This window comes from Podarcis erhardii, assembly GCF_964252035.2.
Source record: "Podarcis erhardii genome assembly, chromosome: 8".
Classification (NCBI taxonomy): Eukaryota; Metazoa; Chordata; class Lepidosauria; order Squamata; family Lacertidae; genus Podarcis; species Podarcis erhardii.
In genome coordinates, this window is record NC_138499.1 from 86,678,333 (window position 1) to 86,700,976 (window position 22,644).

General features: G+C 43.9%; 2 protein-coding genes across 3 annotated transcripts; both read left to right on the forward strand.

The window, feature by feature from the left end:
• The first annotated feature begins 2,471 nt into the window (after positions 1–2,471).
• On the forward strand, positions 2,472–6,095 carry PET117 (PET117 cytochrome c oxidase chaperone). The gene is made up of 2 exons (XM_081872937.1): positions 2,472–2,628; positions 5,847–6,095. The coding sequence occupies exons 1-2, from the start codon at positions 2,533–2,535 to the stop codon at positions 5,991–5,993; spliced, it is 243 nt and encodes an 80-aa protein (XP_081729063.1). The 5' UTR covers positions 2,472–2,532; the 3' UTR covers positions 5,994–6,095.
• Positions 6,096–6,112: 17 nt separating this feature from the next.
• KAT14 (lysine acetyltransferase 14) lies at positions 6,113–22,608 on the forward strand (the record flags this gene model as incomplete). 2 transcript variants are annotated; one of them, XM_081872694.1, is made up of 10 exons in its annotated part: positions 6,113–6,368; positions 7,638–7,756; positions 11,056–11,177; positions 11,694–11,875; positions 12,707–13,123; positions 15,627–16,186; positions 18,140–18,276; positions 19,306–19,481; positions 20,662–20,852; positions 22,384–22,608. In XM_081872694.1, 10 exons carry the CDS (start codon positions 6,113–6,115, stop codon positions 22,555–22,557), a joined length of 2,334 nt encoding a protein of 777 aa, XP_081728820.1. In that variant the 3' UTR covers positions 22,558–22,608. The 2 variants fall into 2 exon arrangements, with proteins under 2 accessions (XP_081728820.1, XP_081728821.1); XM_081872695.1 differs by lacking the exon at positions 12,707–13,123.
• Positions 22,609–22,644: the final 36 nt, after the last annotated feature.

Below are 22,644 nucleotides of genomic sequence, written 5' to 3' on the forward strand. Positions count from 1 at the left end.
ATACACCAATAGCACCTCCAATCTGCCCCATGGACCTAATGAGATGTCTTTTAGACCACAGTGCACTGGTGGCTGCTACCCCCTGGACCAGTTGGGGTGACCAGTGGCCAGGGAGGAATCATAGAATTGTAGAGATGGAACAGGGACCAACGGGTCATCTAGTCCAACCCCCTGCAATGCAGGATTTTTTTGCCCAACGGGGGGCTCGAACCCACAACCCTGAGATGAAGAATCTCATGGAGAGCTCAGGTGGTAGAGCATGAGACTCTTAATCTCAGGGCTGTGGGTTCAAATCCCACATTGGGCAAAAGATTCCTGCATTGCAGGGGGTTAGAATAGATTACCCTTGTGGTCCCCTCCATCTATGATTCTATGCTTGACTGAGCAACCCCAGAAGTTACTTGTAGGGAAGGCCAATAAAGTCACATGGATGGGGCCAAGTTGTTTTGTCCCCCCCCCATCCTCCTCGCTTGCAAAGGTGTGGACACAAAAGCATTGCAGTTGCATAAAGTACATAGTACCTAACTAAAAGGAAAAGCGTCTGATCTTGGTTTAATAATAATAATATAATAATTTTTTATTTATACCCCGCCCTCCCCAGCCAAGGCCGGGCTCAGAGCGGCTTACAAGCAATAATAAAAACAAGATGAATGATTACAATTTAAAAACAAAAATAAAATACAACATTAAAATAATGGAACATTAAAATATTAAAATGTAGCCTCATCGCAGGAGGAGAAGGAAAAGAAGAAAGAAAGAAAGAAAGAAAAGAGGTTTAGAAGGGGTCCCTGATTCCCTGCTGTCAAAATTTCTAATGTGAGTAACTGTCACTATAGCCATGCATTACTCTGAAATAAGCCTCATTAAATGCCATAGGGATTACTCCCAGTTAGGACTGGAGCCTGAACTGGTTAGTTTTAAAGGTGCCACAAAGAACTTCAATAGACCTTACAGCTCCCAGGAAGTAGGGTTCGGATTGCAGTTTATCCTGTAACTCTAAACCCATTTACTTGGGAGTAATCCTTTCCCTATTGACTTCAACGGACTTTACCTCTGAATAGAATCACGGTTAGGATCAAGCAGTTAGTTGTCAAATGCTCTTCCACCGCTGGTGACCTGTTTTAAAGTGAATCCTACAGGCTGACAAAGCTTCTGTTATCTAGGGCTGAAACTGGAATAACTGTCCAATTCCCAGCGCAAAGCACAAATTCCTGACAGGGGGGAGACACTCACATGAAGGTTGTGTTTGTGTTTATTAAGGCTGCAGTAATAACAGCTGCTGCCCCCATGGGCTGGAGTGGGTTTATCCCGCAGTTAAGTGCATAGGCCTACACATATCTACTCAGAAGTAAGCTTACTCCATGATAAGTCTGTAGGCTGCTTGAAGCCTAACTTACGGTAGTTTTTTAAAACAGTACTCTGGACTTATTTTAAATAATAAAATGAATGCCACTCCTCCCTTCTTCAGCTAGCGCCCCCCACATCACAATGCAAGCTTCTCCAGTCTCCAGAATTAGGGTACCTATTGCTTTCTGTTGCCCCCCCCCCTCCAGCAATGAGATAAAGAAAAATACCCATCCCCTCTCAGCCAGATCCCTTTGCCATAACAAAACTCTCACAAGGGAACCAACGCTCCCTGCATTTCCTAAGAAATGGCTGGCTCCTGAAGCATTGCAGTTCATGGATTTAAAAGGGACTGGTGGCCTTTTTCTTCCAAATCATAAGGAGGTACTTCGGATGGCAGCTTCACCGTTTCCTTCATTTGTTGCAGAGATTTTATTTTCCATATTAAAAGGACCATGAGCGTGGCCAGGATTTTTGTTTGGGGGGTGCAGGCCTTTTGTCGTGGGGGAGAAACTCAGTTTGCTATGTATTTTTATTTATTTTTATTGATGGGGGGTAGCTGCCCCTTCCTGTACCCATTTGGCACTACGCCCACGAACGGGACTCCGTTTTTGCACCTACACAGAGACACCACTCCCCGAAACATGGAGGGGAGGAAAAAGGAAAACTGACCCCCTTTTTCTCCTTCTCTCTCTTTCTTCTTCTTGCTACCTTCTGTGGGTGGTAGAGGCAGTGGATGTCACCTTCTGTTTATTCTGTTTCCCTATTTTGGGTAGCTGTTTTGGTTTGTTTTTTGCTTAGATTAGTCTTCTATATATTGCTGAATTATGAAAAACGTCCATAAAAATCTTAAATCGAACTGAAAAGCCCGTGTTTCTCCCTCCGACCACCCCAGGGGAGTTCAAGCCTCGTGGCTGCAGCAAAAAAAAACCCGGGATTCTGAACCCGAACCAAAACTGTCATAGAACACGCGCTGCGCGCTCTTTGCCCCTCTCGCGGCGCGGAACGGCCAGCTCCGAATGGAACCGGAAATCACGGCGGTCAGGAGGCGCGTCCAGGGCCTTTGCCTCTTTGAGCCGCGGCCGAAAGAGCGCTCGGAAGGCGCCGAGCCGCTGGGCATGCGCAGGAGGCCGCGCATGCGCCTTGGGGGTGCCAGGGGCGCTGAGGGGAAGGCCGAGTCCGCCGGGCATGTCGACGGTGTCCAAGGCGGTTCTGGCGGCCTCCGTCGCGGTCTCGGGCGCCGTCGTCGCGGGCGTCCACCTCCAGCAGAGCCGCGTCAGGGAGGTAGGCCTCTTCCTCCTCCTCCCCCCCCCTTTGCAGGCGGGAGCATCGGGGGAGGGGCGGATTCGGCGGCAGAAAGAGCCCTTGACTTTCCGGGGCGGCGTTATTATTATTCTGAGGGCCAATGCATGTGACCCTTTTGCCGAGGAGGGACTGAACGGTGCGCGTGTAAACCAACGGGCAAGGTGGCGGTGGGAGGGGCACAGGCAGCGGACACCCCCCCTCCCCCCCCCCAAATTGACACGGGTTCAGTGCTTTTCACCCCCTAAAAAATATTATCTTTAGGGGTACTCTCATTTTGACTCAAGAAAATTAGATTAGATTAGATAAATTTATTGTCATTGTCCGTATATACACAGTATACACAACAACGAAAATCAAACACCCAAGACCGGATTCACATACACATTTGCACGTATCTCCAACACTCTCATCCTATTCAGACATAATCTATTAAAACATACATAATCCAGAATATAACACAACCTATTAGAAGCATAGCATAACCTAAAACCTATCTCATTCCTTACTACTCACTGCTTGCTATTTCTTACAACTGGCCCTGAGATCATTATTTAGTGCAATCAGAGCTCTTGGATAGAAACTATTCAGAAGGCGTGTGGTTCGTGTTTTCATTGTCCTGTATCTTCTGCCCGAAGGCAACAGTTCAAAGAGGTTGTGAGCAGGATGGGTGGGATCTCTCAGGATATTGTGTGACTTCTTCAAGCTGCGAGACGTGAAGATCTCATCCAGGGTTGGTAGTTGGAGCCCAATAACATTCTGGGCAATTTTAATTATTCTCTGTAAAGCTTTAATTATTCTCTGTAAAATCACCACTGTGTAGTTCAAATCGGGGGAAATAAATACAGTAAATGGACAAAAGTACAAAGAACACGCATCATTACCTCATACGGTGGTACCTCGGGTTACATACGCTTCAGGTTACAGACGCTTCAGGTTACAGACTCCGCTAACCCAGAAATAGTACCTCGGGTTAAGAACTTTGCTTCAGGATGAGAACAGAAAATGTGCTCCAGCGGCGCGGCAGCAGCAGGAGGCCCCATTAGCTAAAGTGGTCTTCAGGTTAAGAACAGTTTCAGGTTAAGAACAGAGCTCCGGAACAAATAAGTACTTAACTTGAGGTGCCACTGTATTACACAGCTGACAGCTCACAGTAATTTTCCTACTCATATTGAAATGCTGCCCCTCAATGAGGCCAAAGTTCCATCTGTAAAACACCAGACATCCACATTCTACACTGCTTCACACATTAAACGCTCGCTTCCGTCTGAGGCTCAGGAAATGAGGCCGCCGTTGGGGGTAGCAACAGATTCACAGCCCTAGAGAAGAAACTAAATTTTATTTTTTTTAGTTTCTTCTCCCTCTAGATTGACAAAATGTTTAGGGGTATGCTTACCCCTGCGTCTCCCCAGAAAAAAGCACTGCACGGGTTCAGCATATACACGCACATCACAACGAACCCACAAGGAACCCCGAAATGTTGTAAAGATGTCACTGGAAAATCTCTCAAAGGATGGAACAGGGTACAGTGGTGCCTCGCAAGACGAAATTAATCCGTTCCGTATAGCGTATAGCGGTTTTTTTGTCTTGTGAATCCTCTTCGTATAGCGGTTTTTTTGTCTTGTGAAGCAAGCCCATTGACAGCTTAGCGGATTAGTGCTATTAGTGGTTTAGCGGCTTTTAGCTGCTTATCAGCTTAGCGGATCAGCTGATAAGCGGCTTAGCTGCTTAGAAAAAGGGGGGGAGGGGAAAAAACCGCAGGAACTCGCAATACATTTTCGTATTGCGAAGCAAGCCCATAGGGAAATTTGTTTTGCAAAGCGCCTCCAAAACGGAAAACCCTTTCGTCTAGCGGGTTTTCCGTCTTGCGAGGCGTTCGTCTTGCGGGGCACCACTGTATCTGCGGTCTTTTCCAGTACGTTTTCAGTCCTACGCAATTTCACCAGTGTGTGTGGTGCCTTGGAAACCATGCTGTTTTCCCTAGAAAAAGAGGTGCCAGAACTCACCATGAACACCTTTCTCCTTCTCTTAGCATGGCAGTGGCACCCACTTGACAAAAAGCCCTGCTCCAAACGTAACCCCCACACAAATGGGAGATTGGGGGGGGGTAGAAGTAGGAAATTCTCCTATATAGCCAGATGTTTTTTACACACGCACACATTGGTGTGTAAGGAAGCTGTTTAATATGTTTCTTTTCAAAAAGGTGTATAGGAGCTAGAGAGAAAAGGAAGCAATAATGAACAGAGGTATTTGACACTTTGCATAGAGGAGAAATTGCATCTGCTGTTGCTGCCCTTTCCCCCAATTCAACCATTCCTTCTTCCATGTTATCTTTGCACTTTGTAACATAAATTTCCCCCAGCATTTTATGCCCCAGTGTTTCATATAGCCACAGAAGGCCTCTGATTATTGGTTTGTGATATAGCGATCTTCAGGGAATGACCCTTTATGATTTGCAGATGGCTTAGTCCTGTATTGGAATGAGGATGTATACTTCCTACAGTTAGCAAAACCTTTGCAACAGTATGATTGCTTTGTAAGATTCACAGTTGGCCTTAATTTCCTATAGCAGTACCTTTACCTTTGAAGGTGATTCGGAAACTACAACTAATCCAGAATGCGGCAGCTAGACTGGTGACTGGGGGCGGCCGCCGAGACCTTATAACACCCGTCTTGAAAGACCTACATTGGCTCCCAGTACGTTTCCGAGCACAATTCAAAGTGTTGGTGCTGACCTTTAAAGCCCTAAACGGCCTCGGTCCAGTATACCTGAAGGAGCGTCTCCACCCCCACTCATTCTGCCCGGACACTGAGGTCCAGCACCGGGCGCCTTCTGGTGGTTCCCTCATTGCGAGAAGCAAAGCTACAGGGAACCAGGCAGAGGGCCTTCTCGGTAGTGGTGCCTGCCCTGTGGAACGCCCTTCCAGCAGATGTCAAAGCGACCTGACATTCAGAAGACATCTTAAGGCAGCCCTGTTCAGGGAAGTTTTTAACGTGTGATATTTTAGTGTATTTTTGGTTTCTATGGAAGCCGCCCAGAGTGGCTGGGGAGGCCCAGCCAGATGGGCGGGGTATAAATAATAAATTATTATTATTATTATTATTATTATTATTATTATTATTATTTACACTTTCTCAAGTTTTTGAACAGTAGATTATTAAGAGATATATACCATAATACGATGAGATTTCTCTTTCAGAGGCTACGTGAAGGAGTGCTGAGAGACTTTGAGAGGCAGCATCGTAAGCAAGAAAATCTTCGCCTTTTGGAGCAACAGATTGCCTTGACTGAGCAACTTGAAATGGAAAGAAGCAAAATGCTCATGGGAAAAGAATCCTCACAGTAAGGGCCAGGAAGAGTTGGGATCTCCCTTTTCATTTCAGTTATTTAAATGTCTTCGTATTTGTTGGAACAGCCTTTGTTTTGCTGGGCTTCTTGCATAATAAAAGTGACTGTCAATTCACAATGGATACTAATGTGTACATGAGCGAGATGATGAGCCGTCACGATGATGAAGCCACAAGGACATCGCCTTCAGAAGGGCTGGAAGAAGGAGAAGTGGAAGGAGAAACTCTTCTCATAGTAGAGTCTGAAGATCAGGCATCTGTGGATTTGAGTCATGATCAGAGTGGAGACTCTATAAATAGTGATGAAGGGGACACATCCTGGACAGAAGAGATGTCTTATTACTGTGAAAGATGTCAGAAATGGATACCAGCAAGTAAGGCTTCCTAATTCTTGATTATTTAAAATAATAAGAGGGTGTCCTTTGTTTTGCCCTTCTGACTTCAAGGCCTTGGTCAGGAAGACCTACAAGATTGTGACCCTTGCTGAGCTGGGCCTTTAGGAAGCAGATCAGACGAAAGCCAGTTGAAAACACATCCTTCCCAAGGCGCAAACATAGCAAAAGGGGATTCCTTTTTCCACATGACTTGTAGTCCACAATCATGAGTGAGTAGCAGACCTCAGAAGCTTCCTGGGCCTCCTGCTTGCTGGTAAATGTGCTATGTATGCCCCTTTCAGAAGAAAGAATGGGTGGATGTCCCATTCCCCCTTTTAAAACATGGGAAGGATTTCCCAAAGAACCCCATTGACAGGAAGGCAGAGGACCCACAAACTCTCAGCCTTAGCCATCAGAGCCTCTATGGCAGCTTCCTTCATGGCGAGTGTATGCCTCCTCTAAGCTCAGCCCCTTCTGCTGGATGTTGCCCATAGCACCACCCATCAGCACTAGGGACTATGAAAAGAAGTTAAAGCCTGTGCCTACACAGAGATGCAATTGCATATGCTCTTCAGTTTTCAGCCCTAGCCGAGTCCACTGGCATGTGGACTTCAAGGCCAAGGCTAGCCTCTCCAGTGATCCCTTTAGAAGGGGCTAGACTAGCCTCTTGGGGAATGGCTGGATGGCGTTCGCAAGAACTACATAAAAGCTATAGATAAGAATTTTTTTTCTGTTTGAGGGAGGGAAATTGCATGCACAATTCTTAAGATTTCAAAAGGAATTGCACTTATGATACATATATATGTGATACAGTCATACCTCTGGTTGCAAACGTGATCCGTGCTGGAGGCACGTTCGCAGCCCGCAGCATTCGCAGCCTGGAGCACCGCATCTGCGCATGCGTGTAACGTGATTCTGCACATGTGCGTGTTGTCATTTTGTGCTTCTGCGCATGTGCGAGCGCTGAAACCCAGAAGTAACCCGTTCCGGTACTTCTGGGTTCGGCGCGGTCCGCAACCCGAAAACGCGTAACCCGCAGCATTTGTAACCCGAGGTATGACTGTATCTCCAAAATAGAGACAGATGTGCCCACCAATTGATGTTACATGGATTTCTGTAAGCAGTGATTAACAAAGCAAAACGCAGAGTGGATGAATGCTGTTGGGATGAACCCCATTTGTGCTGTTTTGGACCTTGCTCGTAATGTGTTTGTGTGTAGGCCCCATTTGTTGGGAAAGAAGGCCTAAGGTTTTGTTTGCTTGTTTACAGATCAGGTGAGAGAACAGATCACCTATCTCAAAGGTGATAATTTTTTCAGATTTACTTGCTCTGATTGCTCAGAAGATGGGAAGGAACAGTTTGAACGGCTGAGGCTAACTTGGCAGCAGGTAAGTAACAAGCAGACCCTTAGTAATTGCACCCAAACTGGATTTCACATTTCTGTGTATTACAATATGGTGCAAGGGGGAGGGGTTGTTAGCAAGCTTCTAAGTGTGAATCTAAGGTTTTATATTTGCTTACCCTTAAAGGTACATGACTATTTTGGAGTCTAAAAAACTCATTGCAAAAAGCCAGATTAATTTTTTTTAAATTCTTTTTTTATTTGTTATGTAAACACAGAAAGGAAATTATCTTTTGGCCATGGATTGTTAAAATAATTGTTCCAAATTTAATCAGCTGTGCTGCCTTTTTGGCATTGCAGTACACAACTGAGAAACATGGACTGTGCTCATAGAGTAGCCTTGACCCTCCAAAAAATCAGGAGGTTAGCAAGGTAGATAATACAACTTGTGCTGGTCCAACATCTCTAGTACTCTGGTGGATAGACAGGGAACCACATTGACAGTAACGTGGACTGTGTGAAACTCAATGTGTTATATGTGCAGAGGGCGAGGGTGAGCTCCCGTTTCTTGGTCCCAGCTCCTGCCAACCTAGCAGTTGGAAAGCACATCAAAGTGCAAGTAGATAAAGAGGTACCACTCCGGCGGGAAGGTATACTGCTTTTCCATGCGCTTCTCTGGTTTCGCCAGAAGCGGCTTAGTCATGCTGGGCACATGACCCGGAAAAACTGCGGACAAACGTCAGCTCCCATGGCCAGTAAAGTGAGATGAGCGCTGCGCCCCAGAGTCGTTCGCGACTGGACTTAACTGTCAGGGGTCCTTTCCTTTTTTTTTTTTTTTTACTAAAAGCATAGTAGATGTACATAGAAGAGTACATTCTAAACATCTTTGCATTCGGAAGCTTAAATTCCATTAAATATAACATGCACACGCATACAACAATTCTTTCAACAGAATGACATACAGGGAAGGAAGCATAGATAGTTCCAGTATTGCACATGTGTGGGGAGAGAGCATGTATGGAGAAACTCCAGGAAACTAGTTCAAGTCCAACAGTGCCTCTGTAAGGGGAAGAAGCCTTTTTCTTGGGCTCCCTGCTCCTATTCCTATACTCTTCAAACTAGACAGTGGCCTGAAGACTACTTATGCTACTCTTGGGCGATGTCTTCAGTTAAATTAGATGATGATGATGATGATGATGATGATGATGATGATGATGATTATTTATACCCCGCCCTCCCCAGCCAAGGCCGGGCTCAGAGCGGCTTACAAGCAATAATAAAAACCAGATGAATGATTACAACTTAAAAACAAAAATAAAATACAACATTAAAATAATGGAACATTAAAATATTAAAATGTAGCCTCATCGCAGGAGGAGAAGGAAAAGAAAAAAGAAAGAGAGGGAGGGAGGGAATCAAATTGGCTCCAAGCCAAAGGCCAGGCGGAACAACTCTGTCTTACAGGCCCTGCGGAAAGAAATCAGATCCTTCAGGGCCCTGGTCTCATGAGGCAGAGCGTTCCACCAGACCGGAGCCAGTGTTGAAAAGGCCCTGGCTCTGGTTGAAGCCAATCTAACTTCCTTAGGGCCTGGGACCACTAGGGTGTTGTTATTTATGGACCTTGAGGCTCTCCGTGGGGCATACCGGGAGAGGCGGTCCCGTAGGTATGAGGGTCCTAGGCTGTGAAGGGCTTTAAAGGTCAAAAGCAGCACCTTAAATCTGACCCTGTACTCCACTGTGGGAGATACTTTGCAGTTTGGTCAGACTGCTCCAGTGCCAAGGGACAAGTTGCCTTCACTCCTTGCTGACAGATGACATACCATAATGAAATAGAGAAAGTTCCATTTACATAGTGGTTTACTTGGACAAATTACACGCAGTCAGTTGACTGGCATGCTAATCCCATTCCCTAAATTGCCTCCTGAAGGTACCTGAAGTAAATTACAAGTAGGACTACTACCCCACAATATAGAAGAAAAACTATTAACTATGTTTTATTTGTGAATATTGGAGTCAAGGGAATGGTGTTGGCTAATCTAATCAGTTATAAAATTTCAAAATTCCTTTAATAAATAAATTTCTCAGTTATCCTTCTCCAAGCTGCAAATTGCCTAACAAGGTTTATGCTCCAATTCCTCCTTAAAAAAAAATTGCTTGGTTAAATAGGTGTTTTAACCAAGTCTGTCATCCGATTAACTACATTGCAAGTGTATTTTTAAGTTTCATTTATTTGTTACTTTGTTCCAAAAATATTCTCATCTAAATAAAGCAAGGCCTTAAATTGCATTAACATAGCAACATTGCAAAAGTTCTTTAATGCATCATTGTTTTTTTATTCATCATGATATAACTTTTTCTGCTACTTCCAATTCAAAAGGAAATGCAATTTGAGTTTTTGCCGATTAGTACCGCATTTTTCGCTCTATAAGATGTACCAGACCACAAGACGCACCTAGTTTTTGGAGAAGGAAAACAAGAAAAAAATAATTCTGAATCTCAGAAGCCAGAACAGCAAGAGGGATCGCTGCGCAGTGAAAGCAGCAATCCCTCTTGCTTCTGGGATAGCTGCGCAGCCTGCATTCGCTCCATAAGACGCACACACATTTCCCCTTACTTTTTAGGAGGGGAAAAGTGAGTCTTATAGAGCAAAAAATACGGTAATAGCTGTAGTGAGTACTTGCAGAGAGATATTTAAAAATATAAATACTATCAAATGGTACAATTTTTTAAAAAGCTGAGATTTTCCTTTATTAGGGTATCTTCAAGTATGCCCATTGCAACAAATCTTCCTTAAACTCTTCCATGAGTTCCCATAGTAGTTAGGACTATAGTAGTATCAGATTTCTAAGTATTTAATTAGAAAGTCCCTCCATGGAATCAGATACTGTACCCTGTTGTTTTTCCCCTTGTAGTTCTATCCAAGTTGAAGCCCATCCATTCAGGCCTCGTGAAAATCAGTTTGTATCTGGAGATTGCATTGAATTCTGTAAAACAAATTTAGGTGTTTCCCAGATGACATACCACATACCAGTTAGTTTTAAATTGCTCTTGTCTGATCTTAGCTCCTTGTATTTCCATTTGTATTTTTATTGCCCCAGCTAGGGTAATAAAGGACACATTTGTCGTGTTCCTCTTTAAGGATAAAACATATCTGAACATTCGTTAACTGAAATAGATGCATTTAGGATAATCTTAATCCAGGCAGATTAATTCCTCCCCCAAACCCTATATTGTCTAAGAGTTGGTTATTTTATATAACCTGTTAGGAGAAGAGAATCATTTTATTCCCCCCACCAAAAATCTTTCTTACCTATTGTAAATGAGAGGTTCCTATTTGTGTTTCAGGTTGTTATGCTGGCAATGTACAATCTATCCCTGGAAGGAACTGGCCGCCAAGGCTACTTCAGGTGGAAGGAAGACATTTGTTCTTTCATTGAAAAACACTGGAATTTTCTACTAGGAAACCGGTAATGCCATTATGTTGTCTTGAAACTGAAGAACAAAACGTCCACATATAATTAAAATGTTGGAAAACATTTTTTCCTCCTAGTTGAGAGTAAAAGAGAGAAGGTATCCATAGTGGGTGAAGGTATAGTTCTGCATAGTATGACTTTCCCTAGCTTGTCTCCCTCCAGTTGGTTTCTGCAAGCAGCAAAGGCCAAAATATACGGCCATTTTATTTCAAAGTTTATTCTGGTCTTTCAAAATAGTACAAGATTGCACCATGTTGAGAGTGTCTCTTAACATCTACTAGCCCTCATTTGTAGTTTGTCCTAAGATTTTGAGAATCCAGAATAAAATTTGAAATAATGCGTATACATTTCAGCTATAGTTGATGGCAGAAATTGATTCCTGCTTCCAGTCCTTGCTACTGTGCTCATCCCATTAATTTCACTTAAGATTTGAAGAGGAACTAGCAATCTGCTGCCAATGTAGTAAACAGAGCTCTCTTTCAGATACATTTTTCTCTTTCTTTGATTTAGGAAGAAGACTTCTACTTGGTGGAGCACTGTTGCTGGTTGTCTTTCTGTGGGGAGTCCTTTATATTTCCGTTCAGGGGCTCAAGAGTTTGGAGAACCAGGATGGTGGAAACTTGTCCACAATAGGCCCCCTACAATGAAGCCGGAAGGAGAGAAGCTTTCGGCATCTGCCCTAAAAACAAAAGGTAATAATTTGTAAACTGCATATCATTTGCACATTTAAGGATGCAGTAGTCTTAAAACTGGTGGTTTTGGCAGGGTGGGGGTACGTGAGGAGAGAGAGTGGGTTTGCACTCTTCTGTACTTTTGACATTATGGATTTCAATCAAAATAAAAACAAAAAAAATTCAAATGCAGAAATTTGTGAAGGGTACGCCATCATGCAGACATCCTCAGTTTTTAAAGACCCGTGAACTTTCTGCAAAGGGTAGGTATTGTATAGGTATCTTGCCCCTTGTACATCCCATTATATGTTTCTTGGTTACTGCTTCTACTTCTCAGCCACTCTTGTTTTCATTCCCTAGCCACTCCCAAGCTCACCTCTCTATTCAGCCTCTCTATTCACCAGTTTCTTCCCCAGCTTCTTCTACCGCTTTGCAGTTCTCCTTTTCACTACTTCTTGCCTCTCTTCTTCCTCTAAAAAATTTGGTGGAAAACGTTCAATGTATGTGACAAAAATATATTGCATTCCCACATTCTGTTATATGCAGTCTGGAATTAAAGAATGTTAGCACCTGCTTGTCACGTTTTCCTGTATCAGGAAAGGTGTATTTTTATTGTCTTTAAAAAGTTGTTTATGTTGGATACCTTCTGTAGAAATTGATGCTGCCTTTGTTTTGGAGTAATAATAATAATTTAAACCCGCCCATCTGGCTGGGTTTCCCCAGCCACTCTGGGTGGCTTCCAGCAAAATATTAAAATACAGTCATTTATCAAATATTAAAAGCTTCCCTAAAGTTCTAAAATTGGTGTTCTCTCTGCATGTCGGAACAAACCCACTACTTGTTCTCTGGCAGGTTCAAAACCATCATTAGACCCTATCATTACAGTGGAGGGACTTAGAAAGAGAGTGAGCCGCAATCCAGTAGAATCTGCCATGGAGCTGAAGGAGAAGAGATCTCGCACTCAGGAAGCCAAGGACATCAGGAGAGCTCAGAAGGAGGCAGCTGCCTTCCTGGACAGAAGCACCTCCTCCACGCCAGTCAAATTCATCAGTCGAAGCCGGCGTCCTGACATTATACTGGAGAAGGGGGAAGTGGTTGACTTTTCTTCCCTGAGCTCCTCTGATCGAACTCCTTTGACAAGCCCATCTCCATCTCCTTCTCCAGATTTCTCTGCTCCCGGAACACCAGCTTCTCACTCAGCTACACCGAGCCTGCTCTCAGAAGCAGACCTTATTCCAGATATAATGCCACCCCAGGCCCTGTTTCATGGTAAAAGCTACTTTAACATTTCCTTGTCTATTAACCTCTATTGGATCTCATTTCCACAACCATTTCTTGACCATAGTTGTATTGTTGGTGGTATTTAACATCTACCAGGGACTGTGATACTTATTCTCAATAATTATATTCACTAACGTACCAAGGAAAATGTTTTCTAATGTGAAAAATATTCAAGCACTTATCAGTAATATTATTCCTTGTCTAGTGTTAATTCATATAGCAAATTGTGTACCCAACCAGTGCTTCTGACAATCACATATATGTCATCTGTGTTGCTAGATACTTGCTGGAATGTTAACTTTCTTTGATGTACTCTTCTGGAAGCATATACATAGGCAAAAAAGAAGAAAATGCTGCAAGTGCTGTTTCCTTAATACTACGTGTATGTGGTCTTGTATAAAGGGCATTATTATAGTACAGTGGTGCCTCGCAAGACGAAATTAATCCGTTCCGTGAGGCTCTTCGTATAGCGGTTTTTTCGTCTTGCGAAGCAAGCCCATTGACAGCTTAGCGGATTAGCGCTATTAGCGGTTTAGCGGCTTTTAGCGATCAGCTGTTAAGCAGCTTATCAGCGGATCAGCTGATAAGCGGCTTAGCGGCTTAGGAAAAGGGGGAAAAAGGGGGAAAAAACCCGCAGGAACTCGCAAGACATTTTTGTCTTGCGAAGCAAGCCCATAGGGAAATTTGTTTTGCGAAGCGCCTCCAAAACAGAAAACCCTTTCGTCTAGCGGATTTTCCGTCTTGCGAGGCGTTCGTCTTGCGGGGCACCACTGTACTTTTATGGAAAAAAATTAAATTAACTTATTTTCTCAACTGTACCAAAACAAACAAAATTAGCAATAACACTAGAACATAGAAAAATGCCTTTTTTTGTTTTGGTTGACCTTCTAGGTTGCTAGTTCTGGAGATTCCACCCTCTCCCCCTCCCTGTCAAAACAGTTGTGTTTTAACTTTCCTAATGCTTTATTATTGCTTATTAAAATTTACGTTGCCTTTCCTTCAAACAGCTAATTTCAGGAGAGCTGAAAATTATGCTGAAAATATTTCACATCTGACAACCAATGCACCCCTTGGGTTTCAGATACTACATGGGTAGACAAGTCTAAAAAGCCTGGGACGCAAATTTTCACAATCCTCTAGCGCAGCCTTTCTCAACCTGTGGGTCCCCAGATGTTGTTGAACTACAACTCCCATCACCCCTAGCTAGCAAGGCCAGAGCTCAGGGATGATGGGAGTTGTCGTCCAACAACATCTGGGGACCCACAGGTTGAGAACCGCTGCTCTAGTCTAGCGCAGTGATGGCCAAACTTGGCCCTCCAGCTGTTTTGGGACTACAATTCCCATCATCCCTGACCACTGGTCCTGTTAGCTAGGGATCATGGGAGTTGTAGTTCCAAAACAGCTGGAGGGCCAAGTTTGGCCATCACTGCTCTAGCGGCTATGGTGGCTCATTTACCAGAAGCGCTGTATTTAGCGTTAATTCTGGGAGTGTATACTCGATTTTGACCAAACCAAGCCTCCTGATACACATTTTGCTGTAATAGAACCTCATAGTAAGTCTAATAGGGAGGTGGGTATTGCTGTGGTCTAAACCACTGAGCCTCTTGGGCTTGCCGATCGGAAGGTCAGCGATCCGAATCTCCACAAAGGAGTGAGCTCCCGTTGCTCTATCCCAGCTCCTGCCAGTCTAGCAGTTCGAAAGCACGCCAATTCAAGTAGATAAAGATGTACTGCTGTGGTGGGAAGGTAAACAGCATTCCCGTGTGCTCTGGCTTCTGTCATGGTGTCCTGTTGCACCAGAAGCAGTTTAGTCCTGCTGGCCACATGACCCAGAAAGCTGTCTGTGGACAAACACTGGCTTCCTCGGCCTGAAAGCGAGATGAGCGCCACAACCCCATAGTCGCCTTTGAGTGGACTTAACCGTCCAGCGGTCCTTTATCTTTACCTTTTAGTAAGTCTAGCATTTCATTCTGACCAACTTGCCACAGTCTGTATATACATCCATTGAGTTATTGTTCCTGGCTATTCTATCAGTATACTTTTAGATATATTTGTGCTGCAGAAAGGCCTGTCTTTTCTGCTGTAAGACTTTTGTGGTCCATCTTCCTTCCTGAATTAAGCACCCTATTCAGAGCCACACTGGATCTACTAAAGTGGCCTGATTTTCATAAATCAAAACCTCTTTAACTAGCAAATGTGGAGAATATTAATTTGGAAAGGTCAGTCTCAACTGAATATTAATGGGGAATGACTGTGTACCCTTTCAAAGCCACAGTCTCCTAGGAAGAACACACAGTTGTATTCTGGATTCAGGTAGGTAGCCTTGTTGGCCTGATGCAGTCAGAATAAATTTAAAAATTGTCCAGTAGCACCTTAGAGACCAACTAAGTTTGTTCTGGGTATAAGCTTTCGTGTGCATGCAGACTTCTTCAGATAAGTTGTATTCGTTACACTGTCACAAAGTTTATGGACTATTTTGTTTTGTTTATAGATGATGAAGAGATGGAGGGTGATGGTGTTATAGATCCAGGAATAGAGTATATCCCACCCCCGAGTGGTCCAGTGGGAATGATCCGAAAGAAGGTGAAGACACCAGAGCAGATTAAGCAAGAGATGGAGAGCGAGGAAGAAAAAGCAGAGAGACTTGAACGTGACACTGAAAACTCTGATCATACTCGCACATCCCTTCAGGACCAGGGTCGAGACAAAAGGAGGATGCAGTTGGAACATAAGAACGCTAAGTTCGGCATGCCCAAGTATGCACCTGTTAGCATATATGAAGAAAAGCTTCTCTTGAGGAACTTGGAGAGCTGTCCAAATGCTGCAGCCATGACCCCCGAAGCTCAGAGACTGCGGCGCAAGTTGATAATTCGGCAGGCCAAGCGCGAGAGAGGCCTGCCCCTCTTTGACTTGGACAGTATTGTGAATGCAGCCCTTCTCCTGGTTGATCGGATTTATGGACCCAAGGAAGGAATTGCTCCCTGTCCCCCAGCAAATTACGCAATGTACAGAACTACCAGCCAGGATTTCAGAATCTTGGATCGATACCAGGTTAATGTTTCCAATTCAACTGGTTTTTCGATAGCTCCCATACTCTGGATGGGGATAGTGGGCAAAGGGAACACAAACTGTTAGTCCATGTACCACACGTCTAGACACCCTTTCTTAGGTCATTATCTGTGAATCACTGCCCATGATCACATCCATTGTGAAATTTCTCTTAATGGAATGGGGCAATGTATTCCTTGGCACTGGCTGCTCAATCCCTTCTCCTTTCCAGAGAGTGAGCGAGTGCTTTGCTGTTTTTATGGAAGTTATATGTGGCAATTTTCATTTACTTTATATCCCATTTCTTTTAGGCATACTTAGGTGATGCTTTTATGTCCAGAAGGACCAAGGAAGTGTTTTCAAGGGCAACAAAACAGCCTGCCACCACAAAGCCTAGTAGGGCGGGGCAGTATCTGGCTCTCATCATTGTGATATAGCAGCAGTTAAATTCCACAATATGCTGATATACCACAATGTCTGGTATATCGCTCAGTGCAAGCCCCCATACCGCTCCAGCTTGTGTGAGCCCGAGGGGCATCGGGACTTCCTTAAACTGATTAGGTGGAGGATGGGAAGCCTTCTGCTGCTCAGCTGTGCAAGCCCCCGTACTGCTCTGGCTCAGGTGAGACGGAGGGATGGGGTGGGGGCAAACAGGCAGGTAAGCAGAGCTTGAGAAGGTGTTCACCTTCAGGTGTTCACTTTCAGGCTCCATCTGCCTGCCTGCCTGCCTGCCTGCCTGCCTGCGCCTTTGCCGTCTGTAGGCAATTTGAGCTGGCACAATGTATTGCCAGATCAAAATGTCTAAAGCTGGTATTTCAATCTGAATGCCATCACGGTTTCAGACAATATACCAATATATCACCCAGCTCTAAAGCCTAGATATGTGTTTATTCTTCTTCTTCAGCTTTAAAGGACCTTAGGAATTCTATAAATCCATAAAGCTCTAAGGAGCCCTCTAGTGAGGGATCTGTAGTTACACTCTTGGCTCGATGGAGATCACCCAGAAACACCTCAGCTTGTTTCTCTACTGCCGTAGACATCTGGAGCATTCTGGGACTCCTCAGTTCAATAGCTAACATTGTCCAAATCCTGGGAATGACATTTTATCTGTATATGCTTGGGTGTTAATGTACACACTCATTTATAATTTACTGCTACAGAAGTTAATGGTTAACTGGAAACCAAGTTATGTTTTTATTGAGCATATTATGGGTGGAATTCAACATTGTGCTAGCAAAGGTTCCACCTGCGCAAGCATTTCAGCTTGCCACAAAAATATCCCATCTCTCCTCCCCCTGCATGCTTCACTGATGGTTCTGCTGATCTCCCTAGAGCCAATTTCAAGGGGGTGGGGAGAAGAGGTAGGGAAAGCCCTGCTGCACAAGCTGAAGTCCTTGCTTAGAGATTCTGCTTATGGGCTTGTAAAGTGAATCCCTCCTTGTGCCCTGAAACTGGATGAGGGAGGCTTCTTCCATTGAAAGAAGATGAGTCACAAAGTCATTTGCATTCCTAAGAGGGACTAGGTAATCTCAACGTCTTGCAGATAGGGTAATTTAGGTTGTGTTCAATGTGTAGTGCAAAAATTTCTCTTTGCACAATGGAACATTCTTCCCTTCTCCCTCTGTGTGACCCCTAAACCTCTTCTGGGTTCCCCACCCCCCTGGTACACATTTGAGGATGGCATGTGGGGTGGAAAGGGAGGGAATCCCATTGTGCTGGTACAGCTTTCTAGCTGAATACTGTCCGTTCTCCTTTTTCAAAACTGGACTTGACAGTAGTAACAGCCACTTTGTGGTTGGTGGAAATTACCATTTATAAAATAGCCAGTGGTACACTGTAGTTAACTTGCCATCGGCATTTTTTTACCAAGATGTTATTTGTATTCTGTCAGTGATAGCTCTCTTGTTTATGTTCATTCTAGACTGATTTCCCTTTTTGGGGGGCTTTGCTTTACAGACTAAGCTGTCTGCTGTGAAGGGATTTCGACAAATGCCAACAAAATTTCTGTGCCGACTCGTAGGCTCAGAAGATGCTTTGACTGACCACAGCATTATCAGTCCCTACACTTCCCGTGTTTTGAAACCCTACATCAGGTACAGATCACAGAGCTGTTTTCACTTATGAGCAGATGGCTCTTTCTCCTTTTCCCCTACAGATTTGTTCGCTTTCTGGTCAACTGTTGAACACTCAACTCTTAGGGCCATGACTTTAGGCTGAAATATATGTTTTAAAAGTTTGTAAAGACAGTCTGTTAAGTCTGCTCTGTTAAGTAGATCACTGTTATCCCCATATTACAGATGGAGAACTGAAATTGGCAGAGGTGATTTTGCCACCAAGTAAGTCCATAGTCATGGGAAGATGTATGGGTTCTCAGTGTAGGTGGCCTTGCAGGGCAGATACTCAGCTGCCCCCTTTGTGTTTTATACCAAAAGCATGGAAACATGAAGTATTACTTGCTCATCTTTCCTGTTTTGGTGGTATTTCATAAGATGCAAAACTCTCATGCTAGGAGGATCTTTTCTCTCTGCAGCCCAGAGTCTATTCTTCTTGTGAGTATGCTAGAGTTGGGATAGAAACAAATACATTTATCAAATGTACAGGAGCACAGCATGCACAACTTCAGAAATTTTGTCTAGGTAGTGGAATACTCTCCACAAATAGGAAGGTTTAATAATAAAATAAAAGGCAATTTACAGCTTAATGAATTAATATGGAGCACCTTAAGGACTGAACAGATAGTAAAATATTTTCATCAATGGGGTCCCTGAATTGCTGTGAAATAGATAATATGGTTACCTTTTTGGTAGTTTGGTGGATGGATATGGTCCTAGATTGAAATATTTAGTGCATGGAAGGAAAGGGAAGGTGCCCTCTCCAAGTCCAGACAGGTTTTCCAGCATGGTATCATAATAAGACTTGAGAGACATCTGGAGAATGCTGCACCCTTGAACTTAAACATGGCTGTTCTCCAACTTGTGACTGGCTTTGACAACTAGACCCCAGCAACAACAAATCTCTCCTGTTCTCTGTGCACCATACCTGTGTCTTAATTTCAGGCCCGACTGAGTCTGACTGCTGTTATACTCTGAAAATGACAAATATTGCTGTTGTGTCCCCTGCAGGCGTGATTATGAAACCAAGCCTCCAAAACTAAGGTTGCTGAATGAGATTCGTGCCCATTCGCACAAGAATGATCCCAGCTGGACTGCTGAGCCAGAGGCACCCATTGATTACTGCTATGTGCGCCCTAATCACATCCCCACTATTAACTCAATGTGCCATGAGTTCTTTTGGCCAGGTAGGATTTACTAGGTGGTCAAGGGAAATAATGGGGTGACTACTCATTACATTCTGGTAGATGTGCTACAGCTCTAATGTTGCCCTGCTTCTCTTTTCCCTTCCCTAAGAGAATTTCAGCTCCCCCCCCCCCCCACAAGGCATACATTCGTTTTGAATCCTGAGAAGACGGAAGAAGGATGGGTGGGACAGTTGGAAAAGAAAGGTAGTGGGTAGTAAAAAGCTATGAAGCTGCTTTTTTTGAAAAGGAAATGAAAAGAAAGTGTTTTGGGACGTTGATTAATGAATTTGTGCCTAATGTGTACTTAGCCTGGTACCATCATTTATCTGTGTTGATGGGCTGGGCAAAAATACTTTTATTCGCCCAGAATTTTGGCCCTTAATTTGGAGGCTACTTAGGTATGTTTGTGACGTCTTTTTAGTGGAGTGGCTTGAGTTGGCTATATATATTTTGACTGAACATTGTGGGTTTTTATTTTACAATTGTTCTTATACTTAGTTTAAATGTTTGTTTTTGCACTGTATGTTGCTTACTGTCACTCATGTGGAATAAAAAGAAATGTAATAGTAATATTAATAAAAAGCCTGTGTGCATGTATCAGTGCATTTTCTATTGGCTGAAGTGACCTGTTCCTAATAGAACAAGCACCTATTTTTCTGATTGGTTCCCAATGGAATTTCATAACCTTATAAAACCATTTTTAATTCTCTCTCATGCCTGAATAAATGTAGCTTTTGAAAGTATATGTGGAAAAGTTGAATAACCTGCAGACATTTACTGTGATCTTGGGGTGTAATCCTGCACACAGTTACTTCTGGTCAAAGACCCATTGAATTCAGTTGGACATACCTCCAAGTAAGCATGCATTTAGGATTGAACTACTGGGTCATTTTATTCACAGAATTATAATAGCTAACAGTATATTATTCCTTTAACATGGAAATGTCCTTAACATTTCATTGTAGGATTATTTACTACCAGTCCCGTAATTAGATTTTGAGTCCTTTAGGACGTTATGAACTAGTCTCCATGTTAATGTCAAATTATGAAAATAGGAGAGCTCCACATGAGAAAGCTTTTTCTTTCTTTTTTCAAAAAAGCCTTAAATAGATATTTTATATAATGTTCCTTTTCCATCAACAATCTGTGATCATTTGTGGTGTGCTTTTCTCTCCCACAGGAATCGACCTCTCAGAATGCTTGCAATATCCAGACTTCAGTGTTGTTGTCCTTTACAAAAAGGTCATTGTTGCATTTGGTTTTATGGTACCAGATGTTAAATACAATGAAGCATACATCTCTTTTCTGTTTGTTCACCCTGAATGGAGAAGATCAGGAATTGCAACCTTTATGATCTATCATCTTATTCAGGTAGTTTTATGATTTATTATCTTGAAAGTACCTTTTACTTTAAATACAAGTGCAAACAGGGCAGGTTTACTCAAGAAGATTTATATCCCTTTGATGACTTACTCGTCATTCAGTTGTCGCATCTATGTTGTGCAGATCAGTGGTGTAGCGTTGCATGGGGGGCTGCAGGGGCAATTGCCCCGGGTGCAAAATTATACCAATGGGCTGCAGTAGTCCCGAAGGAGCTGCAGAACCAGGAGGGGGCTCCCTTCTCTAGCCTGGCTGGGTGGGCTGTGAGTGGGGAGTCGGTAGCCGGCCAGGCCTTCCTGTGCCAGGGCAGAACCCCCTCTTGCTCCCTGTCCCCTTTGGTGCCTCGGGTTCATATCCTTAGCTTGCAGGTGTTGTGCACAACACACTTCTTATGCCATGGCTGGTGCCGACAATGTGCATGCCGGGTCACTGCTGTGCTGGGTGGTCCCCTCATCTCCCTTCTGCCCTGGGGCCACCGCAGAGCCCCCAGCCCAGCCCTTGTACGGGAGCAGGCAGCCATAGGCATGTCAGGTGCCGTTGGAGTGCCTGGTGTGAACGAAGAGGCAACCATGCGAGCCTTGGCTGGCAGCATGCTGGCTCCTTGGCTGGACTGGTGGAGCTTTCTGTGGGTGTGCTACGAGCAGCTGAAGCAGCTGGTGCAGGGTGAGCTGCGGTGCCAGAGGGGCTCCAGTTGTGAGGTTGGAGTCCATGTCCAGCACCTCCCAGGAGAGCTCAGGGGGGAGGACCCAGGATGTCGTGCTAGCCCCCTTCCCCATGGTGATGCTGACATTCCTTTTGTGCCTTGGCCCGGGCAACCCACGCTACGCCACTGGTGCAGATTCATTGATGGGAAAACACCCTTGTAAAATTTGTGGCTTGCATTTGGGATTCAGGTACAGATGCCTAGTCGGTCCAATAGCAGCACAACCCTAAATTCCCAAAGGCAGTTTTGGCCAGCCCGGAGCAAACTATCTACTTTTTTATGTGTTGTCTTGAATTCTGTAGCTTTCATGTCGATTGAATGACTTAACAAGCTCCTCATCACAAAACATGTTAGTTGATTGACCAAATTTATTATCTGCTGGAGCTAATTGTTTTACCCCGTTTGCAAGTAATGAGATACTTCCACTTTCCACCCCTCTTCCAGCTCTTCTTTCTGGTACCTTTCTGGTACCTCTTCTGAAGGTTGCTACTTCCTGTAGTTTACCAGTTGTAAGTACTGAATGACTGAGGTCCTTATCAAGCAGAATTGAAGGACAGTCAATCTTGGAAGCTAGCGATTCTGAAAATTTTGTATCCTGAATTCATTTCCCCAAGAGAAACTGGTATTAGATATAACCTGTGCTTTACTGTATCATCTGTTACCCATCTATGATGTATATTAATGCATGATACTTCTGTCTGCTTTTAGTATCTCTTCCTCCTTGAAAGTTGTCTTGCTTTGACTGCACAGTGCTCCCATAATTAGTTATCTCCTCATTTCCTTCCTCACATGTAATGCAACTCTTTTTTCTTTTCACAGACTTGTATGGGCAAAGATGCAACCCTTCATGTATCTGCAAGTAATTCTGCAATGCTGCTGTACCAGAAGTTTGGATTTAAAACTGAGGAGTACATTTTAGATTTCTATGACAAATACTACCCTTTGGACAGCAAGGAATGCAAACATGCGTTCTTTCTGAGGTTGCGGCGATGATACTGCAAGGGAAATCTGGTCACTACAATAAAATACGGTTTAGCGCTTTTACTGAGGTGCTTTGTTGCCTTTATTGCTATTAAGTTG

Bases quoted from the DNA above. Each gene is read 5' to 3' on its own strand.
- PET117 (XM_081872937.1), top strand. From the start codon at position 2,533: ATGTCGACGGTGTCCAAGGCGGTTCTGGCGGCCTCCGTCGCGGTCTCG. The intron at 2,629-5,846 runs GTAGGCCTCTTC...TTTCTCTTTCAG, and splicing joins AGCAGAGCCGCGTCAGGGAG to AGGCTACGTGAAGGAGTGCT.